Below are 20,611 nucleotides of genomic sequence, written 5' to 3'. Positions count from 1 at the left end.
TTTCTATTCTTTTGATATGAACGTGGTAAGCTGCAATTCTGTCGAACTTCACAAGTGTTTCTTGACGAATGTGTTGCAGCTTGCCACTCGATTCATGGGTTTTGTCCATACTTGCGCTTATTTTAGAATCATTTTTAGAAACATATATGCCTTCTGATACTACACAAACCTTTGGAGGCAAGAAAATAACAGCAAATGTTTTGTAAATTACATAGGAAATGGATGCAAAAGAAACATTATGCCTACGACGCGTCACCTTAGTCGCCGCTTGGGGTGCTAGTCTCGCTCCATCTGTCAAACGGTAATAGCTTTTACAGCAGTGGCCAGTGAGTGGTGCGACTGTTATGTTAGACTGTGGTCATAGCGTATCGACCTGTGTTTTTACTGTCTTTGCAGCAAGCTAAAATCTTTCGGAGCGCGTGTTTGTTTACATAATATTTTGTAAAGGTTATGTGCTGGTTGCCGAATATGTTTACGAAAGGAACTAAATGTTGCGTTTTTATTGAGTTTGCTTCAAGGAATATAAGTACTGCTTCGTTAAGGAGGAGCAAAGGGAAGGTATTAGAAGGGCGTCACGAAGTTCGTGTGAGATTTGCACCTAGTCCCACCGGTAAACAATATTATTGGTGTTACATATTTTCTCATTGTAGTGAGCGTTAGGACGTCACTTTTCCCTGTTGAGTGAAATGATTTGCTAATGCTTATTCTCAGGGTCATCTTCACTTGAGCATGTCTGTCACAGATCGTGTTACGAACTGCATCCTCAGACATCCTGTCATTGTATTTTTTTAGTTTAATATTGTCACTCGTAATTTTTGCAGTGTACTGCAGTATTACAGACTCTTTTTTTCAGTAATTCTATACACTTACCGTGTTGCTTTGACAAGTCTCACTTTCCGCTGCGTACGCGCCTATTCTCTCTTCTCTTTCTTTTCCCCTCCTTCGTTAATTTTCTTTAATGTAGTAAGGGATCTCAGATGATTTGATTCCGTCTCCCTGCACTTTAGTTACATTTTGTAAACCAGTAGGCCTACTCATTCTTCTGATTATGATAACGTATAATAGAAAACTTTGATTTAAATCAGGTGCCTAGTTACGTGTAATGTGTTATATACGTGATAATTTGAAAAATTATTGATCGATATTATTTGTTTACCGATCGTAGCAGCCCATTTGTGAATTCGTTCAATATATTTTGATAAGGACTTTCAAACACTGAAACAGTACTCGAAAGTACCCTCGTGTTACACACAATTTCCTTCATTGATGTATTCTGTTTGTGTCGTGTTGAGACGCCATGATCGGCCTCATTTGAACTCTTCCATAGGGAGGGTGAACTTGGAGTTGGAGTGGCTGCTTAGGACGGATATAGGGTCCCACATTAGTTTGATTCCTATGGATGCTATCGATAGGTGGGACTACACTAGGCATGGCCTTCACCTCAATAGGAAAGGGAAGGGAAAACTGTCTGGATTGATTGCAGAAAACTTAAGGGGGGACACTGGCACAAGTGGCAAAATACCGGTGGTCACAGGTGTCAGAGGGATGCCTTTTTTAGGATAGGGAGGGGGAAAAGAAACAAGTTTTAAGAGAGATCGGCAGACACACTCAGTTTGAGAAAAGAGATGAACAGGAGTCAGATTTTATCATACAGCTTCCATTTAAACAGTGTTTAACAGAAAGTAATCAGAAACTGCCAGTTCATCTTCGCCAAAGCAGTTACAATCCCATTAGTATGCAGTATCAGTTATCTTTATTACACTAGAACATTCCGGGACTTAGAAATAAAGTTGATGAACTACTCATTTGTATCGATGAAATGAATTCATCTAACCAAATTGAAATAATCTGCCTCTCTGAACATCAAGTGGCCACTGATATAGATATGTTAGACATTTCAGGATTTAAGCTAGCTTCCTACTTCTGCAGAGTAGATATGGATGGAGGAGGAGTTGCCACATTTATCAAAAACTGCCATAAATTCAAGAACATTGACATTAATAAATTCTGTTTAGAGCAGCATCTAGAAGCATGTGCAACAGAAGTAGAGTTCCATAACAGATCCTATAAAATAATAACTATTTACCGAGCACCTGCAGGGAATTATAATTTATTCTTAGATCATCTAGAAGCTCTTTTGGGTTATTTAACAGGAAGAAACAAAGAAATTTTGATTGCTGGTGACTTTAATACATATTTTCTAATGCAATCTTCCAGTGAACATTCACTGCAGTTAGTAATGTTGTCTTTCAATCTAACTCACACTGTAAACTTTCCAACTAGGATCACTAAATCCTCAAGGACAGCCATTGATAACATTTTTATAGACAAATCAAAGGAACAAAATCATATCATAAAACCTGTTATAAATGGACTATCAGATCATGACATGCAGCTCCTTGTTTTAGATGTAAATTCTCAGCAGATTATCAAGACTGCTAAATCTGAGTACAGGAGAGTAGTCAATCAATCAAAAATTGAGTGTTTTAGAAAACTGCTCAAAGATATGAACTGGAAAGATGTTTATAGTGCTCATGACATGAATGAAAAATATAACACATTCATGAACAATGTCAGTACCATGTTTGAAAACTGTTTTCCTCTAAAAGTTACTCAGATTAAACAGAAGTCTATAATAAAACCATGGATTACACAAGGAATAAAGATTTCCTGTAAGACAAAAAGGAAAATGTATCTGTCGACCAAGAATAGCTCCAATGCTGATGATTTAGCTAAATACAAGGAATACTGTAAAACATTAAAAAAAGTGATTCAGACGTCTAAACAAATGCACTATGAGAAGAAGATCGCAATGTCAGGGAACAAAATAAAAATAATATGGGATATAGTGAAAGAGCAGACTGGTAGAACCAGAAAGGAACAGGAACAAATAGCGCTAAGGGTAGATGACACATTAGTAACTGATGGGCATAGTGTGGCAAATCTATTTAACAAGTACTTTATATCTGTTACTGATAGAATGGGACTTTCAGGATCAGTAAATAATGCCTTTGAATATCTGAAACTAGCCTTCACAAATAGCTTCAAGTACATGAATATATCACTCCCTTCACCAAAAGAAATAACGTCCATAATAAAATCTTTAAAAACAAAGCATTCTAGTGGGTACGATGAAATATCAACAAAGTTGATTAAGGCATGTTCTTGTGAGTTTAGTACAATTCTAAGTTACTTGTGTAACCAGTCAATTATAACTGGGACATTTCCTGACTGGCTAAAATATGCAGATGTTAAGCCTCTATTCAAGAAAGGGGATGAAGAGATACCATCAAACTACAGACCGATTTCACTTTTGCCAGCTGCTCAACCATCTGACCACAAATAACATATTACCAAGAACACAGTTTGGATTCCTGAAGGTTCTGATATCGAGAAGGCTATTTACACCTACAGTGAAAATGTACTTAATTCATTAAATAACAAATTACAAGCAGCAGGTATTTTCTGTGATTTGTCAAAGGCATTTGATTGTGTGAACCACAACATCCTTTTAAGTAAATTAGAATTCTATGGTGTCACGGGCAGTGCTGCAAAATGGTTCAAGTCATACCTCACTAACAGGAAACAAAGGGTGTCAGTGGAAGGGACTAGTGAATTAAGTCATCAGTCATCATCAGAATGGAAAGAAATTACATGGGGTGTCCCACAGGGATCCATCTTAGGGCCATTACTTTTTCTTGTGTATATTAATGATCTCTCATCAGTTACACTGCCAGAAGCAGAGTTCGTTTTGTTAGCAGATGACACAAGTATTGCAATAAATAGTATGTCAAGTGTAGTTCTAGAAAGATCTGCTAATGATATTTTCATGGATATTAATAAATGGTTTAAAGCCAACTCACTGACATTAAACTTCGAAAAGACTCACTATATGCAGTTCAGAACATGTAAGAGGTTTCCACCCAGCATATGCATAAAATACGAAGAAGAGCAGATAGAAGAGGTTGACAGTCTTAAATTCCTGGGATTACAACTTGATAATAAATTCAGTTGGGAAGAGCACACCACAGAACTGCAGAAACGCCTTACCAAATCTGTATTTGCAATTCGAGTGTTAGCAGACATAGGCAACATAAAAATGAAAAAGCTTGCATACTTTGCCTACTTTCATTCCATAATGTCATATGGTATAATATTTTGGGGTAACCCTTCAAGTCAAACGAAAGTTTTCAGAGTCCAAAAGCATGTAATATGTATTATTTGTGGAGTAAATTCACGGACGTCCTGTAGAAACCTCTTCAAAGAACTGGGTATACTAACTACTGCCTCTCAGTGTATTTACTCATTAATGAAATTTGTCCTAAATAATATATCTTTTTCCAACAAACAGCTCAGTTCATACATACAATACCAGGAACAAAAATGATCTGCACAAGGACTTAAAAGCACTTACTTTAGTTCAAAAAGGGGTCCACTACTCAGGAACACTCATCTTCAATAATTTGCCAGTAAACATAAAAAATTTAGTTACAAATAAAGATCAGTTTAAAAGGAGCCTGAAAGACTTACTAGTGGCCAACTCCTTCTACTCCATTGACGAATTTTTTAACAGAAACAAATGATGTATTGCATATATTCATACTATTAGTATTGTTATTTCAGCTTAAAAAAAGAAAAAAAAATTGACATGTTCCACATCCACGAGGATCTCCTTAGTACAGGTCTATGGAACGAAAACGAATCTAATCTAATCTAATCTCTAATCTAACCCTGAATCTGCCCAGAAAATTTGTCTTCCCCTGAATTTCCCTCATACTGATTTTCCGAGATTTTCTGAGCCTGCTTATGGTTTCTTACTAATAATAACCTTGCAATCACATCCTGTTGGGTCTTTATTGTTGACATTGTCTTACCATAGTTCATAATTGATGGGAGCTACCATACATCGCACCAAGCAGGAATTTTATCCAAGTCTTTCAGCAATTTTGGTCCTTCAATGAAGACACTTTTCTATGTATGACAACATCGTTAGTGAACTGTCTTACAGTGCTGCTGATCGTGCCTGATGAATTGTTTATGTATATTGAAAACATTAGAGGTCCTAATATGCTTCCTTGGGGCACAACAGATGTTTGTGTGGAACCTTCACGGCCTAGTGTAACAAACTAGGTTCTGGTCAAGTATTCCTTGAACAAGCCACATATTTGCAAATATAATCTGTATGATCTTAACATGATTAGTGATAAAAAATGTGATGCTGCATCATGAATGAACCTTTCGGAAATCTAAGAAGACGGAATCTACTTATTCACCTGCATCCATTGTTTGCGAGATGGCATGTGTAAATAAACCTGAATCTATTCCACCCTAATGGTTTTTATCAAAGTCTGTGCTTATTCTTCGAAACATCATAGTGTTTGTATCTGAAGTGTATTCTAGGATCTTGCAGCAGACGAGTGGCAGAGGTATATTGGTCTAATGTTGTTCAGTAGTATCTGTGTCATTATCAGTAACTTTCACATGTTAATCTCTGTGGTAGTCAGACATTGGTATATTGGTATCCTCATGCCTGAATACATTTTTAATTCTGAATTTAATAATTATGCTTGCTTTCTGCAACTCAATAACATGGATCCACGAGGGACTGAATGGAAGGTTTAGACCATTAACGACTGTACATAAGACCAGTAACTTTGGGATTTCTGAAAGATCCATCACCATAATTTGGCCAATTTACACTTCAGATGTGGTCCTTATGAATGCATGAGCTACTATAAATTTTTTTCCGTTACTCCATATGGTATATGTTGATGTAGAAGTGCAGATGTTGGAATATATTTTCACTATTACTTCACAAGACTGTTTGGTCTGTACTAGCAATAATAAATTTGCAGGTTTCCTTATCGGTACTGGCTAAATTCTCTACTTACTAGTACCGTATGCCTGGGAGGATTTCTAGGCTATGAATTTCCGATCATCTTGAATGACTCTGAATCTAATAGTCAATTGAAACATTCAGTTAGTAATGTAGATTCACTGGCTTTGTTTGCTCTTGTCAGTATCAGTTTTAAGTTTTCATTTGTTATCTTACTAGACTTGCTTGTCACTATAAACCCACTCCTCCTGGAGAGTATGATCTATTTTCTATTATATGTTCTACATGTCATCAAGAATTTCCCTATTCTCTACTTGTGGTTTAACTAATTCCTCGTGGTCTGATGTGGGGACAGTTAATTTCCATGAGAGACATGAGCTCCAGGACTTTACTGTGAGTACTCTGGCCATGAAAACTAATATATTAAGATTCTCATTCTCCAGATCTGTTATCCCATCATTTGAAATAATTGGTCTGCCTGATGCTGGATTTTCTACAAACGATATTGTAGCTTTGTGTAAAGTGTGTATAGTACACAACTGATCTATTCAATGTGATTCAACCTCCATTTTGTAGCTCAGCATGAGGACTCTACAAATGGTCTTACCACAGAGACAGTACGCTCCGCTTGCAGATCACATCATATGTCGTAATCAGTCCTCAGAATGATGCTGCAAATCAACAGCTGTGCAAAGACCTCCCACATGGGGCTAGTTGTCTTCAACACTTCTGACACCTAACTGAGAATGGTTGCAGAACCCAATTACTGTCATTATTGATGCCAGCTGGAGCTAGCAACACCCTACAGCTGAGTACAGCATGTGCTCCCAGCATTGCTTCTATCACATGTCAGGCAGTTCTTCCTGGAATACATACTATGTGTACATTTGGTTCAATTCTATACCATGATGTGCCCAATATTGGAGCTGCCTACCTTATTTCTCCTCCATGGTTGGCCTGGCCACAACTGAGAAGAAAACCGTTGCATGAGGAGGAGAGGCAAGGCCTACTGGCTATGTCTCATTATCAGGAGGAGGCAATGCTTCAAACCTATTAGGTAGAGGAAGGAGCTAACCTTCTGTCATCAGCCACACACATCAATGAGAAACAGCTCCAGATCCAGGCACATCCAACAAGTCACCATCAGCTGACCGGTTGGTGCTATGGATCATGTTAGCAGTCACCTCAGTTTCTTCCCAAAAGGAAACTGCCCTACCACTCTGTCAGTGATGAAAACTGCAGATGCCATATGAAGATAGTGATAGTGACCAACAAAGTTGTCAGCTGAAGTGCACTTACGATGTCCGTGACTCTTCCATTGCGTGATGCTGTTGTCAATTTGTTATCTTTGGTCATAGCCAATCGGGTAGTAGTATAAGGTAGTCAGTAAGAATTGCACAGTCTTATAATCTTCGTCGTCACAAATATTTTGGCTGTTTTTTTCCGAATATTTCATGGTTTCCGATGTTGTGGTTAGGTTGGCACCTAATAGCACAGCTTAAAAGATGCTTACAATAACTTTTATCATAGGCACCACAGTTTTTCTGTAATATATTGTGATTCCTCAGAAGGTGTTTAGGATGGGATCTAATACATCAGTTTAAATTGCTGCAAGTGAAACTTCATTTACGAGGCAAAGGAAACTACGAACGATCAGTGCCAGTGTCTAGCTCCATCCAACCCATGATTTTTTAGTGATTGCCACCCATCACTTATTAAACAAACTGTTACCAACAATAGCAAGCAATGGAAAAGCTGCTCTGCCATCTGATACAGATTCTTGAAATGAGACTTAACAGATGCCGTGACTGCAGGCATATCATTTCGTTGTGTCCTAACTGGAGGATATAATCTAGAAATATTTCCTAAGGAAGTTACACATCATACAGACCTTTCTTTTTGGCATTAAGGAACCTTGTGATATTAATTAGAGATCTCGCACCATGAAGCAACTTCACAGTTGAGATTTTCATTGATAGCTGCCAGTGTTTTCTTAACTGTTTGAGAGCCTCTGCTGCATCAGCCTTGGGTTGTTTTTTTTTTCTGCAGTCTAATGCCATGTAAGATCAGATTGAAGAGAGAAAATGACACCGTTAAATGTAGGTGGCGTGTGTATAGATTGTGAAAAATGCAAACTTTCTAAAAATTAATATTCTACATCTACATCCATACTCCACAAGCCACCTGATGGTGTGTGGCGGAGGGTACCTTGAGTACCTCTATCGGTTCTCCCTTCTATTCCAGTCTCGTATTGTTTGTGGATAGAAAGATTGTTGGTATGCCTTTGTGTGGGCTCTAATCTCTCTGATTTTATCCTCATGGTCTCTTCATGAGATATACATAGGAAGGAGCAATATACTGCTTGACTCCTTGGTGAAGATACATTCTTGAAACTTCAACAAAAGCCCGTACCAAGCTACTGAGCATCTCTCTTGCAGAGTCTTCCACTGGAGTTTATCTATCATTTTGTTTCAGAGTTGAACGGGTGTGAACTCACAAAAATACTTGCAAACAGAATGTATCGACATGTTATGCCCTTAGGATCCTGTTGTCAGTATGTAACAGCCTGTGTCTTTTAGTTACATACTGTTCATTGGCATTCCTTTCTGGAGAATAAACATGCAAAATATGAACGCAGTTTTCAAACTGCAGAAAAGCTCCATAAGAATAATAACCAGAAATTGTAGTTGAGCTCATTGTAAAGATGTGTTCAAAACACTACAGGTTTTAGCTGCACCATGCAAGAACATTTACCAATCATTTGTACATATCAAAAATAACATTGACAATTACTGCACCAACAACTCTGTCCATGACAGTGGAATGAAATCTAGACTGAACTTACATTTACAAAGAAAGAATAAACATAAAACTTAAAACAACATTTTCACCAGAGCATGAAGCTATACAATAAATTGCCAAAAGAGAAGGAAGAAATTGATAAAACTAAGTTATTTAAAAAGGCAGTTAAAAAGTACCTGTTAAGAAATAGATTCTATGCATTGAAGGATTGCTTAGATAACTCACAGTAGTAGTTTGGTAAAAAATACAACATAAATAAATAATAATAACAATAATAAAACATCTATCATTCCACATAGCACTTTCCTTCTTTTTTCTTTCTAAACTGATTCCCAAGGCTATGCAATGTATAATATTAAATACCTTATTCCCTTCTGGAACTCGACGTCTCTTTCATTATAGAAAGATACTGACTCAGTTTTTCATGCTAGCAGATAGAAACTTGTCAGTTATTGATAATATAATATAAATAGATAGATCAAATATCTACTCACCAAGCAGGGCTCGGGGAACACACACAGGCAAAAGGATTTAACTTTTACAAGCTTTTTTAGCCATTGGCTCATTTTTCTGGTAGAACAGTTAAAGGGTAAGGAAGAGGGGGAAAGGTATAGGACTGGATCAGGTTAGGGAAAGGGGTATAGTTCAGAAAAATCTCCCCTGACCTAGGGTTCTGGGTGACTTTCCTGAACAACAACCCCTTTCCTTAATCTGATCCAGTCCTTTTCCTTCACCCTTCTTCCTTCCCCTTCAACTCTTCTACTAGAAGAAGGAGCACTGGCTCTGAAAGCTTGTAAAAGTTAAATCCTTTTTTTTATGTGTGTGTCACCCTGCCACCACTTGGTGAGTAGATTTTTTTTTTTTTTTTTTTTTTTTTTTTTTTTTTTTTTTTTTTTTTTGGTCAGTCCATTTACATTAAATAGAAAGTTGTGGTACATAAAATGATGCTGGTGTCAGCTAATAGTGTGTGTAGTGTTTGTATGTGTGCAGTGACTGGGTGTGAGGCACGAATGAACAATGTAGCATTAGCCTTTTACATTATTAAATGACTTATTTGTAAAACAATATTGTAAATTATGGGTAAACCAAATGAGGTAGACCGAGCGAGGTGGCGCAGTGGTTAGCACACTGGACTCGCATTCGGGAGGACGACGGTTCAATCCCGTCTCCGGCCATCCTGATTTAGGTTTTCCGTGATTTCCCTAAATCGTTTCAGGCAAATGCCGGGATGGTTCCTTTGAAAGGGCACGGCCGGTTTCATTCCCAATCCTTCCCTAACCCGAGCTTGCGCTCCGTCTCTAATGACCTCGTTGTCGACGGGTCGTTAAACACTAACTACCACCACCAAATGAGGTAGCACTGTTTGAAACAGTGGCCTAGTGTTTAGAGGGTGGAGGCTCCAGTCTTCATGCAGCCATCCTGATTCTGTTGTTTCCCTAAATTACTTCAGGCAAATGCTGGGATTGTTCCTATCATAAGGGCACAGCCAACTACCAGTTCTATCCGTGCCATACTAGATCTTTAAGTATGTAAATGTCTGAGTATGTGAATTACTTTATTTTTTATTGTTCTTAAATTGTAATGCCAAGACATGGCCAATATTTTTGTAAAAGAGATATACGGATGAATAAAACAACTACTACTACTGCCGCTGCTACTACTACTACTACTACTACTACTACTACTGTGACAGGTCCCATTTCCTGGCACAGGTTTTATGGAAAACATGTTGTTTGCATATTCTTCCACCTGGAAATAAGAACTGTTGACTCTTTGGGAAGTATAGGAGTGGATGGAATGAAATAGAACTCTCTGTACTGTTTATGCAAGGTTCTTTGATCTACGGTGTTTCCCATCCTTTTCCACTTTACCCTCAGCTTTTTGTGTGGAGGTCATATTCAGAGTGACATGGAGTTGTATTTAAGGAAAAATTAAGTTTAGGATGGAATGTAACAATATTATGAAAAGGAAAGTTTCTACTTACCATACAGTGGAGATGTTGAGTCACAGAGTAGGCACAACAAAAAGACTGTCACAAATAAAGCTTTCGGCCAATAAGGCCTTTGTCAAAAATAGATGACCTACACACACACTTACACATGACTGCGGCCTCGGACAACTGAAACGCAGTGTGGTTTCAGTTGCCTGAGACTGCAGTTGTGTGTGTAAGTAGTGCTTGTGTGTGCGTGTGTGTGTGTGTGTGTGTGTGTGTGTCTCATCTATTTTTGATGAAGGCATTACTGGCTAAAAGCTTCATTTGAGACAGTTTTTATGTTGTGCGTACCTGCGACTCAGCATCTCTGCTGTATCGTGAGCAGTGACTTTCCTTTTTATGATATTGAAAAATTTTCTCGTGTTTTCTCCTTCTCCCCCCCCCCCCCCCTCCCTCCCTCCCCCCCCCCCCCCCCCCCCTCTCTCTCTCTCTCTCTCTCTCTCTCTCTCTCTCTCTCTCTCTCTCTCTCTCTCTCTCTCTCTCTCTCTCAAGGGATTAGCCTAACATTTGCTCAGATTATGAAGGAAGACCAAATTATGATAGCTGGTTGTGGATTTGAACACCCCTCTTCCTCTTAAATACAAGTCAGAGTGTTAAAGACACTTGGTGTGATGCCCAACAAGGAAGGAGGGGATGACATTAAGATAAAGATAAAGAATAATGGTGGGGGGAGGGGGGACATACAGATATAAGGGGTGTTAATGATAACTTTTACAATATACCACAGTTGTGTAGGCAAAGTTGAGATGAACAGTTTGATATAAGACACTTGTGTTCTGTCAGACCTGGAAACAATCTCAAATTGGTCTACAAAAATCACTTAGGCTAATGTGCATGAGAACCGCCCCTTTTATGCCACTATCTTGGTAGTTTTCTCTCTTTAGCCTTTATACTACAAGACGAGTGTGTTTGTAAGGGCTGAGTTTTGAGTGAATTGGAAATGTAATAAATTTTTGTGTAATGTGTTGAAAAGTCTTTTCCTTTCATTACTTTCACAACAGAGATTAATTCACTAATGTTAATGAAATCCAGTGAAATAAGAGGGCAACAAGATATTAAAAAATCTTGCACACCTCGCGTGTGCTGCAGCTTTTCATTTCTGTGAGCTGGAGAGAGAGAGAGAGAGAGAGAGAGAGAGAGAGAGAGAGAGAGAGAGAGAGAGAGAGAGAGAGAGAAGTGTATATGTGAGTGTGTAAAAAAGAGGGGGGATATATTATTTCCAAAAATCGTGGAAAGATTCCAACCAATTTACTAAATTTTACACAATACTCTAATAAACATTCAGATAGGCGTAGGATGTATATATATTTTTAAACAACAATGTACAGGTTTTATGGTAAAACTGATAGCAAGAAAGAAAATGCTGTGTTCTGAGAAAATGTGGTTTTATTTTCTTTCTCACAATCAGCTTTATCCGAGATAGCAGGACATGTAAACCATTACACAAATCGTTTCTCCCTTTTGTTCTTTCTCCTCATATATAATATTAAACAAAAACTGTATACACAAAAATGGGCTGTTTGTTTTTTTTTTTTTTTATCTTCATGGCAGTCGGTTTTAACATAAAACAGCAGAGTTTTATTTATAGCTTATCGGCTTACGGTTAGTGTACTACCACAGAATCTGAATCATCTAGAACTTTGTAATCCAGCCTGTTTGCAGATTAAAACTATACAGGATACTGTCACTGAAGCTACTATCCTCACAGATCCAGCAACTGGAGAAGTCTCTCACATATCCTATGTACCCTAATGGTCCCAGTTGATTTACCCACACATTTTGTGTACCTTCATTTCCCAATCAAGATTTTGTTTGGAATAAAAATAAACAAGGCTCAAGGTCAGAGAGAGAAGGGAAGGGGAAGTGGACATGGAGAGGGGGAAGGAGTAGACGGACAGAAAGATGGGGGAAGGGAGGGGAGGAGGAGATGGATGGAGAGAGAGGGTGGGGGGGGGGGGGGGCAGAGAGATAGAGGAGGAGGAGGTTAGGATGTATATCCAATACCAATACATACTTAGCAAGTGCAAAGCATTGGAGGGTTCACTAGTTAAAAATATAAAATTACAAACAGTCACTGTGTTCCCTTCAGGCAGTAGGCCTAAGCTGTATGCCTAGTCTTTATAGGTGTAAATATTGGGAAGTACTTGAGTGAACAGTAGTCTTATATGGAAGTGAAACTTGAGCATCAAGCAGTGTGCAGATGAGGAGAATAGAAATTTTGAAATGTGGTTTCAGGAGAATACTAAAGATTAGGCAGGTAGATCGAGTAATTAGTCAAGATGCACTGGAGAGAAAAGAGTTGTATGGCACAATTTAACTAAAAGAAGAGATTGCTTACAAATCACTCATGTGACCCATCTCAGATATTGCTCAACTTTGCGTATCAGATAGGACTAACAGGGATAATGAACATATACAGAGAAGGGCAGCATGAATGCTCACAGGTTTGTTTGATCCATGGGAGAGTATCACAGAGATGCTGAAGAAACTGAACTGGCAGACTCTTGAAGATAGACATAAACAGTCTGTAGAAAGCCTACTTATAAAGTTTCAAGATCTTGCTTTAAATGATGACTCTAGGATGTAGAGATAAGATGAGACTAATTACAGCGCGTACAGAATCATTTAAACGATCATTCTTCCTGTGTTCCAAATGTGACTGGAACAAGGAGAAACCCTAGTAATTTCTACAGTAGGATATACCTTCTGCCATGCACTTAGAGTGGTTTGCAGCATGTAGATATACCACGGCCATTCAATATATAATGCCCCATGTTTTTTTTAGAACACAGTTATTGTTAAGAGTCTGAATTTGGTGACAATATACTGGTGGTCCATCTGAAGTTTCAGGTGAGATTACCTTGAAAACTATACATTGGGTAAAAATAGTGGGTAAAACAAGTTCGTAAGCTCAGAGGGGGACATCAAATGAAACTACACATGACCCACAGTCCCCACCCCCTTGGGTGGAGCAGGGGGCAACTTCTAAATCTTAAATGGAAACCCCCATTTTTATTGCAGATTCGGATTCTCCATAAAAAAGTAATCAAGTTTTGCCTGAAACTATTTTTTAAACCATTGACAGGTGGCGCTGAACCGAGAAACATTAAAATTGGGGAAGAACTCTGATTTATTTAGAATGATCCGAAATGACGCATCAAATTGATACAAAATGTGCACCAATTCTTTCATTACACCAAATTAAGCTTTTTTATCCTACCCGACACAGTTTTTGATGGAGGGAGGCGGAATGGTATCAAAATCTCATTAGGGAACTCGTCACCATTGCATTACTCACCCGACTTGGTGCTACCATGGCCAAACTGCGAACTGTGGCTCAGTATAAAGGTCAGTGCAATACGATCAGACGTCACTTCACTTTCAGATTGTGAACCGTGAACATCAACTCACGAAAGTAAATTATTCTTTAGTGAAACATGGTTCACTATCCTCCTACAGAGATTGTTGATATGATGTTAATTTTAGGTGAATGCCATACCAATTGCTGCGCAATTGTATGTGGATTGTTTCCCAAACAGATGACATCCAAGCAAAAACATTATTCAAAATTGCACTCAATGAGCTTGAAATGGTTACAAGCACCATCCACCTTGTCACTGCAAATACAATGTAAATGACGCTTGAACCCTTACCGTTCTCGCCTGTGTTCAACTGGATCCCAAAATTAGTAGTTGTGTGATTCAGAGACAAACTGGAATACCGAAATCACTGTTTTGAGTATTTTGAAGGCACATAAATATCATGCGTATCATATCATTCTGACGCAGGCATTAATGCTGAAAGATATGCAAATACGCGTGCATTACTGCCAATGGGCCTTGGAAATGATAAGAGGTGACAATGGTTTTTTTAGATACGTTATGTTCACCAATGAAGCCACATTCAAAAACAATGGCAAATTAAATTGTCATTATTGGTCCCCTGTCAATCCACACTGGCACAGATCCATTGACAATGAACACAAATGGTCGTTAATGGTCTGGTGTGGAATTTGAAATGGTTACTTGATAGGACCATATTTTTTTGATCAAAATGTTACAGGGGAATCTTATTTACAACTTCTCTGCAATGATTTGTTGGAACTGATGGAAGATGTTGATCTAGAAACTAGCCAACGAATGTGGTTCCAACAGGATGGAGCAGCTCCCCTTTATGCTAAAAATGTGCGGAACGTTTTAAATTTATGATACCCTGGTCGGTGTATAGGACGAGGTGGACCAATTCAGTGGCCTCCACATTCACCAGACCTAACATCTCCTAATTTTTTCTTGTGGGCCTATTTAAAAAAATATTGTTTATGAAAGACAGCCCACAACCCGAAACGATATGGACCAACATATTCGAAGAGCGTGTGCAGCCATACGACGGGATGTGCTGCTCAAAACTGTGGACAACTTTCGCAGACGATTGACTGTATGCATTGAAGCAAATGGGGATAATTTTGAACAATTTCTTCGTGACAAATTTCATTAATTATCCATGCCAAATTGTGAGAGGCAAGGGGCTCACACTAATGAAGCATCCCATGGGACCGTCATTCTGCTACGTCCATGTGGTTGTTCCTGGGTAACGCTAAAAGTAGGATACAGTACATTTTGTACCAAAAATAGCTTTATTTGGCATAATGAAAGAATTGGTGCACATTTTTTATCGAGTTGATGCGTCTTTCTCGGATAATTCTAAATAAATCAGAGTTCTTCCCCAATTTTACTGTTTTATTGATTTCAGCGCCATCTGTCAATGGTTTAAAAAAATGTTTCAGACAAAACTTGATTACTTTTTTATGGAGAATCCGAATCTGCAATAAAAAATGGGTGTTTCCGTTTAAGATTTAAAAGTTGCCCCCCACCCCACCCAAGGGGGTGGGGGCTGGGGGTCACGTGTAGTTTCATTTGATGTCCCCCTTATCCACTATTTTTACCCAATGTATAGCTTTCGAGATAACCTCATCCGAAACTTCAGATGGACCACCCTGTACGTCAACATGTCTTGTCCATGTCCTATTTTTCTATGTAATCTCCATCACTTTTTATAGCCATATGTCAACATTGTGGAAGAGCATGTATTCTCTCCTGGTTAAAGCTCTTGTCCTGTAGGCATAGCCATGTTTGCACTGCAAGATTGACGCTCTCGTGATCTTCAAAGTGTGTTCCCTGTAAGGAATCTTTAAGCGGTCATCACGAATAATGGCATCTGCAAGATTTAGCGTGTCTGGAGCTGTTGTTGTTATAGGACATCCCGAGCGTGGCTGATCATGGAGCTCTGTTTCTGCATTTCCTGAGGCTGTAACTTTCTTTACCCATCAACCAACTGTACTCCTATCAACTGCAGCATCACAATAAATTGCACACAAAAAACTTATTGATGTTCACCACATTTTCTTTTTCAGCACACAAGGCTTCAATAACAGCACACTGCTTGTAACGTGAGTCATATGTAGACACCATTTTGATGTTGTACTACTGCTCTGCCATATGCCAGAATGGTTCGAAACTTCACCGGTGCACAGAACAGACATCAGATGTGAAACCCCAACAAGGATGTTTGTCTGTGTTTATTAACAGCTTTTTTTTTAAAAAAAAATGTGGGGCATTACTTATTGACCGACTCACATAGTTGTAGAAGAAGAGGAAGGTTGGTAGGACATATCCTAAGGCATCCAGAAATAATCAGTTTAGTAACAGAGGGAAATGTGTGTTTGTGTTTGGGGGGGGGGGGGGGGCACCTAAGGGAGTTGAGGCTTGAATATAGTAAATAGGTTCAAGTAGATGTACATTGCAGTAGTTACGTAGGGATAAAGAGAGTTGCACAGTACAGACTAGGATCGAGAGCTGCATCAAACCAGTCTACTAAATCGGAAGAGAAGAGGAAGGAGGGGGCAGCTGGTGGAGGAATAAACTTGTGTAAGGTGTTGCTGTTCTGATGAAATTAATTTGCACACAACAGGAATGAATATACTTGTACAAACAAATAGAAAAAAAGGGAGCACACACTTGTAAATTATAAGCATATAGTCATATTTCCAAAATAATTTGTGATGTGAATAGGATGAAACATACCACAACATTAAGATTTAATGTGCAGATGATACGTGAAACATGACACTACTTAACTAACTTTACAAAATGCTCAGAAAGAGAACATTGCTTTTCAAGAGCTAGTTGGTTCATGAAATAATGTAGTGGGCCTAATAAGAGTTGAGAGGACATGAGTATGCAACTGTGACCAGCGAGGATCACCACATGTGGAAAAACTGCTCACATGTTGATGCAGCTGCCCATGATCTTATAGTGGTAGCAATGATTGAAGTGGGCTGAGTGCGATTGAGCAACTGCCTTTCCATCAACAAGATTCTGGTGGCTTGTAATTTCATCATTCAGATTAGTCCTTTGAGTGGCTCTTTCACTACCTGACTCTGGCTACCAATTCAAGTGGAGGTGAGCTGAAGGAACAACTCCCAACCACAATATTGTGGAAGCCAAGGGCAGGCACCCATCACACTTGGCTAAGATGCAACCACAGTGCAGAAAGATGCAAGTGCACCTTGTGTGTAACCTAGTTCAGGAAATGTGATATTCCTGCACTTAACAGCCAAAATTGTCACCCTGCTACTTGTGCCCAGACTTTCAAAGCAGTCTTCCTGCATATATTGGTAACATTGTTGGTGACACAAATAAATATGTCATCAATATCAGGCGGCGTCATTGGACAAAGTAGAATTGAGAAGCAATTTCATGGGATGACAAAGTGTTATGGCAATAATGACTATTACGTTTAGCGAGAGAAGGAATTGGCTGATTAAAGTTTGGTACTCCAAGGATAGGTGATTTTTATTTAACTATTGCACTTGAATGGATTCACTACACATCACCCAGTCATTTCTCCTAGTGGCAGTTTCATCTTTGGATATTCACGCTATAATTTTATAAAGAGAGGCAGTATCTTGCACTCATTTCAGGAAAGGATTTCTACAAACACAGTCTCCATTGTTAAAAATCCAGCCAGCCACCCATGATGGTTTCAGTTTTATTCTGCTTTTTATACAGCCTTTAAGCAATTTTGCAGGTACATTTGATACACATAACAGTATACAAATTACCATTTGCAGTAATATATATGTTTATTTCGAAGCCCAGTTCTTGTGGATTATTTGTCTTGTCTGCTAGTTGTAAATAATATTTTTGTGTTAGTGGTGTTTGTTTTATAATTTCAAAGGCTATTATATGTGTACTATTAAATCAATTGTGTATTGTTATTACTAATGTGTAATTCTTGTAATTTAGGTCATCTCCACCTGGGAGGTTTGAGAACAGCTTTGTATAATTACTTATTTGCGAAATCGCACAATGGACAGTTTGTACTTAGGATAGAAGATACTGACCAAAGTAGGCTTGTGCCAGAGGCAGCAGAAAAACTAGAAAAAGACCTTAATTGGGCTGGTATTGAGCCAGATGAAAGTCCATTACAGGGTGGTCCATATGGCCCGTATAAGCAATCAGAGAGACTGAATTTGTATAGGTAAGTTCCTCTTCATCCAAAATGTCAATTTTTGATCTGTTGTTTATCATATTACTCTTCTGTCGCACAATACAGAATATTAATTACTTTAGTAAGTAAATTTGTTAACCAGGTAATTTTTGTAGCAAATAAACTAGTAATATCAGGACATATCATCATTGAAGGAGTAACTTTAAAGACAGTGACTCGGTTACTTATCTTATTACTATGTATGATCAATTTGTCTCAGGTTTATACAACGGAAATAAAATTATGCATTCTGGTTACAGCTTTTTGTTTATTGTACCAGGCAAAAAGTATCCCAATCACACAGTAGCTCCAAACATTTTAAGTAACAAACTACTTGGCTGTATAAGAATTGAGCAACATACTGAGTGAGAGAGAAATCAGTACTGAGTCATGCAGCCATACCTACAATAATCTTTGTAACTTTGTTATAACTTTATTTACAATTAGATTTCTTGTGCCAGATTGCTTGACTTTTTTTAACTAACAAAATTATAGTTATGATGTTCTGTTAATGGTTCTTTATATTTAACAAAATTATTTCTTCAGTTATTAAGGGCTTTAACATTTGCCCACGTAAATTTGAACTTTTAGTACTGTAGCATATTAATTTTACAGTAAGTATAGTTCATCACAAAACAAAGTTTAAATGAAGTAAAACTCTGAAAAATAAAATTTAAGTAAAACTAAAAGACTATGCAAATTAACTTCATGTATTGTATTCTGTGATATTTTCTCTCTCTCTCTCTCTCAAGCACTCGCTCGCTCACTCACTCTCTCATTCAATCCTCTTTCCCACTCTGTTTCCTTCCTGTGATTGTTTTCCGATAAGTGTTTTAGCGAAGGAAAGGTTTATGAAGTGTGAATGTTGAACCATTCACAGTTTCTCAATCAACAGGAGAAGAAGAAGATGATGATAGAATAGTAAAGTCAGATTTAGTCATAGAAATGAGACAGTAGAAATTGCAACAAAGGTTTTTTGTTTAGAGTACATAAATTGTGATTGCCAGAAAAGTGAAACACAGTTGGAGTGTGGGAGGGGAGGGGGAGGGTATAGGAAAGGACAAACTAAGAGTTAGAAAGGCAGAGAATGATGTGATCAAACTTGAAAATATTTAAATGTGCATTTGTAAGTCAGTAAGTATGTCCTCCAACATTGTAACTTCTTCCATTCCCTGAAAGACACTTTCTTATGCATTGTCTACTGTCATTTGTCAAATATCTAAGACTGAAAAATTGTCTCATGTAACAGGTATAGATTCTTCTTAGCTTCCCATGGTTCACATCTGTGTTACTTTTATTTAATATTGTAATGGTAAGCTGAGGGTGGAGTGCAGTGCCAAGAGAAAAGACAGCCACCATGCTATAGAAGGGGCAGTGAACAGAGTTAAAGTTAAGAATAGAAGGAATGTGATTACTTGAATGTTTTATGTTGTAATTTTGGTAGCACTTGCTCTGAGCTGTGACAGGAAGGCAAGGAATGTTCGTTTTAAATATCCTGTAAGTGAATAACATGTGACAGTGTCTTTTGCAGCAACGAAAAGAAGCTAATCTTCCATGTCTTAATCACAATGAGCAATATATTTGAGGGGAAAAAGATTGCATCCCAAAACTTATGAAAAATGTCTGTTTTTCTTTTCTTTCTTTCTTTCCATGACAGGTTGCAGCATGTTGGGCATTTTGAGACAGGTGGGTGGACTCTCAGCTTTGCAGCACAACATTGGTCACTTTGCTCCTAGCATTGATGGCATCAGGGTCATTTAGTGCACCTCTGTTTTGAGATCACATCATAGTGGATACTTTTGAACAATGTTGGGCAATGAAGTTTTCGTAAAACTCAACAAAAATGCTGCAGAAAACCGTGAACTTCTTAAATAAGCTTCTGGGGAGTCTGCTCTTTTATATGTGCAAGTTATTGGGTCGGGGAAGTTTTACAGGAGCCAGGAAGGGTTGGATGATGATCTCTGTCCTTGATGACCATCAACAAGCCAATCTGATGAAAATGCAACTCACATATGTGGGTTGTTGAATGCTGACTTAAAATTAGTGCTCGGCTGCTTGCTGACCTGATGAATATTCCAAAATGGTTTTGGTCTTATGTAAAATCAGTAGTGATTCGAAATCATCTATTTATTCAGTCTGTCGACCATACAGACACAGAAAACGAAGATTGCAGAGAGAAGGACGAAATACTGAAGTTGTTTCACTGCAGAAGAACGTAATATGTTATCTTCTTTCAGTCATCATATGCATGCCAAAATGGTGGACATTGAGATAGTTGATCGCAGAATAGAAAAGCAACTGCATTCATTTAGTAGTTTAAAGGCATTACAACTAGATGAGATACCTACAAGATTCTACAAAGATTATGCAAAACAACTGGGTTTGCTTCTAGCAGCATTTTATCATAGTTCACTGGAGCAATTAAGGGTACC

The 20,611-nt window shown here is 38.2% G+C and overlaps 1 protein-coding gene across 1 annotated transcript in view; it reads left to right on the top strand.

Annotated features, from left to right (window-relative positions):
* Positions 1 to 405: 405 nt before the first annotated feature.
* Positions 406 to 20,611, top strand: part of LOC124594954 (probable glutamate--tRNA ligase, mitochondrial) — an 89,287-nt gene continuing 69,081 nt past the window's right edge. Inside the window, exons 1-2 of the mRNA XM_047133464.1 lie at positions 406 to 610; positions 17,936 to 18,170. Coding sequence (XP_046989420.1) covers positions 451 to 610; positions 17,936 to 18,170 — 395 coding nt within the window. The 5' untranslated portion in view covers positions 406 to 450. The remainder of the gene's footprint in view (positions 611 to 17,935; positions 18,171 to 20,611) is intronic.

This window comes from Schistocerca americana, chromosome 2 (genome assembly GCF_021461395.2).
Source record: "Schistocerca americana isolate TAMUIC-IGC-003095 chromosome 2, iqSchAmer2.1, whole genome shotgun sequence".
In the NCBI taxonomy this organism is placed as follows: Eukaryota; Metazoa; Arthropoda; class Insecta; order Orthoptera; family Acrididae; genus Schistocerca; species Schistocerca americana.
Note: the sequence above shows the minus strand (reverse complement) of the source record. Positions and strands in the feature narration are given on the sequence as shown.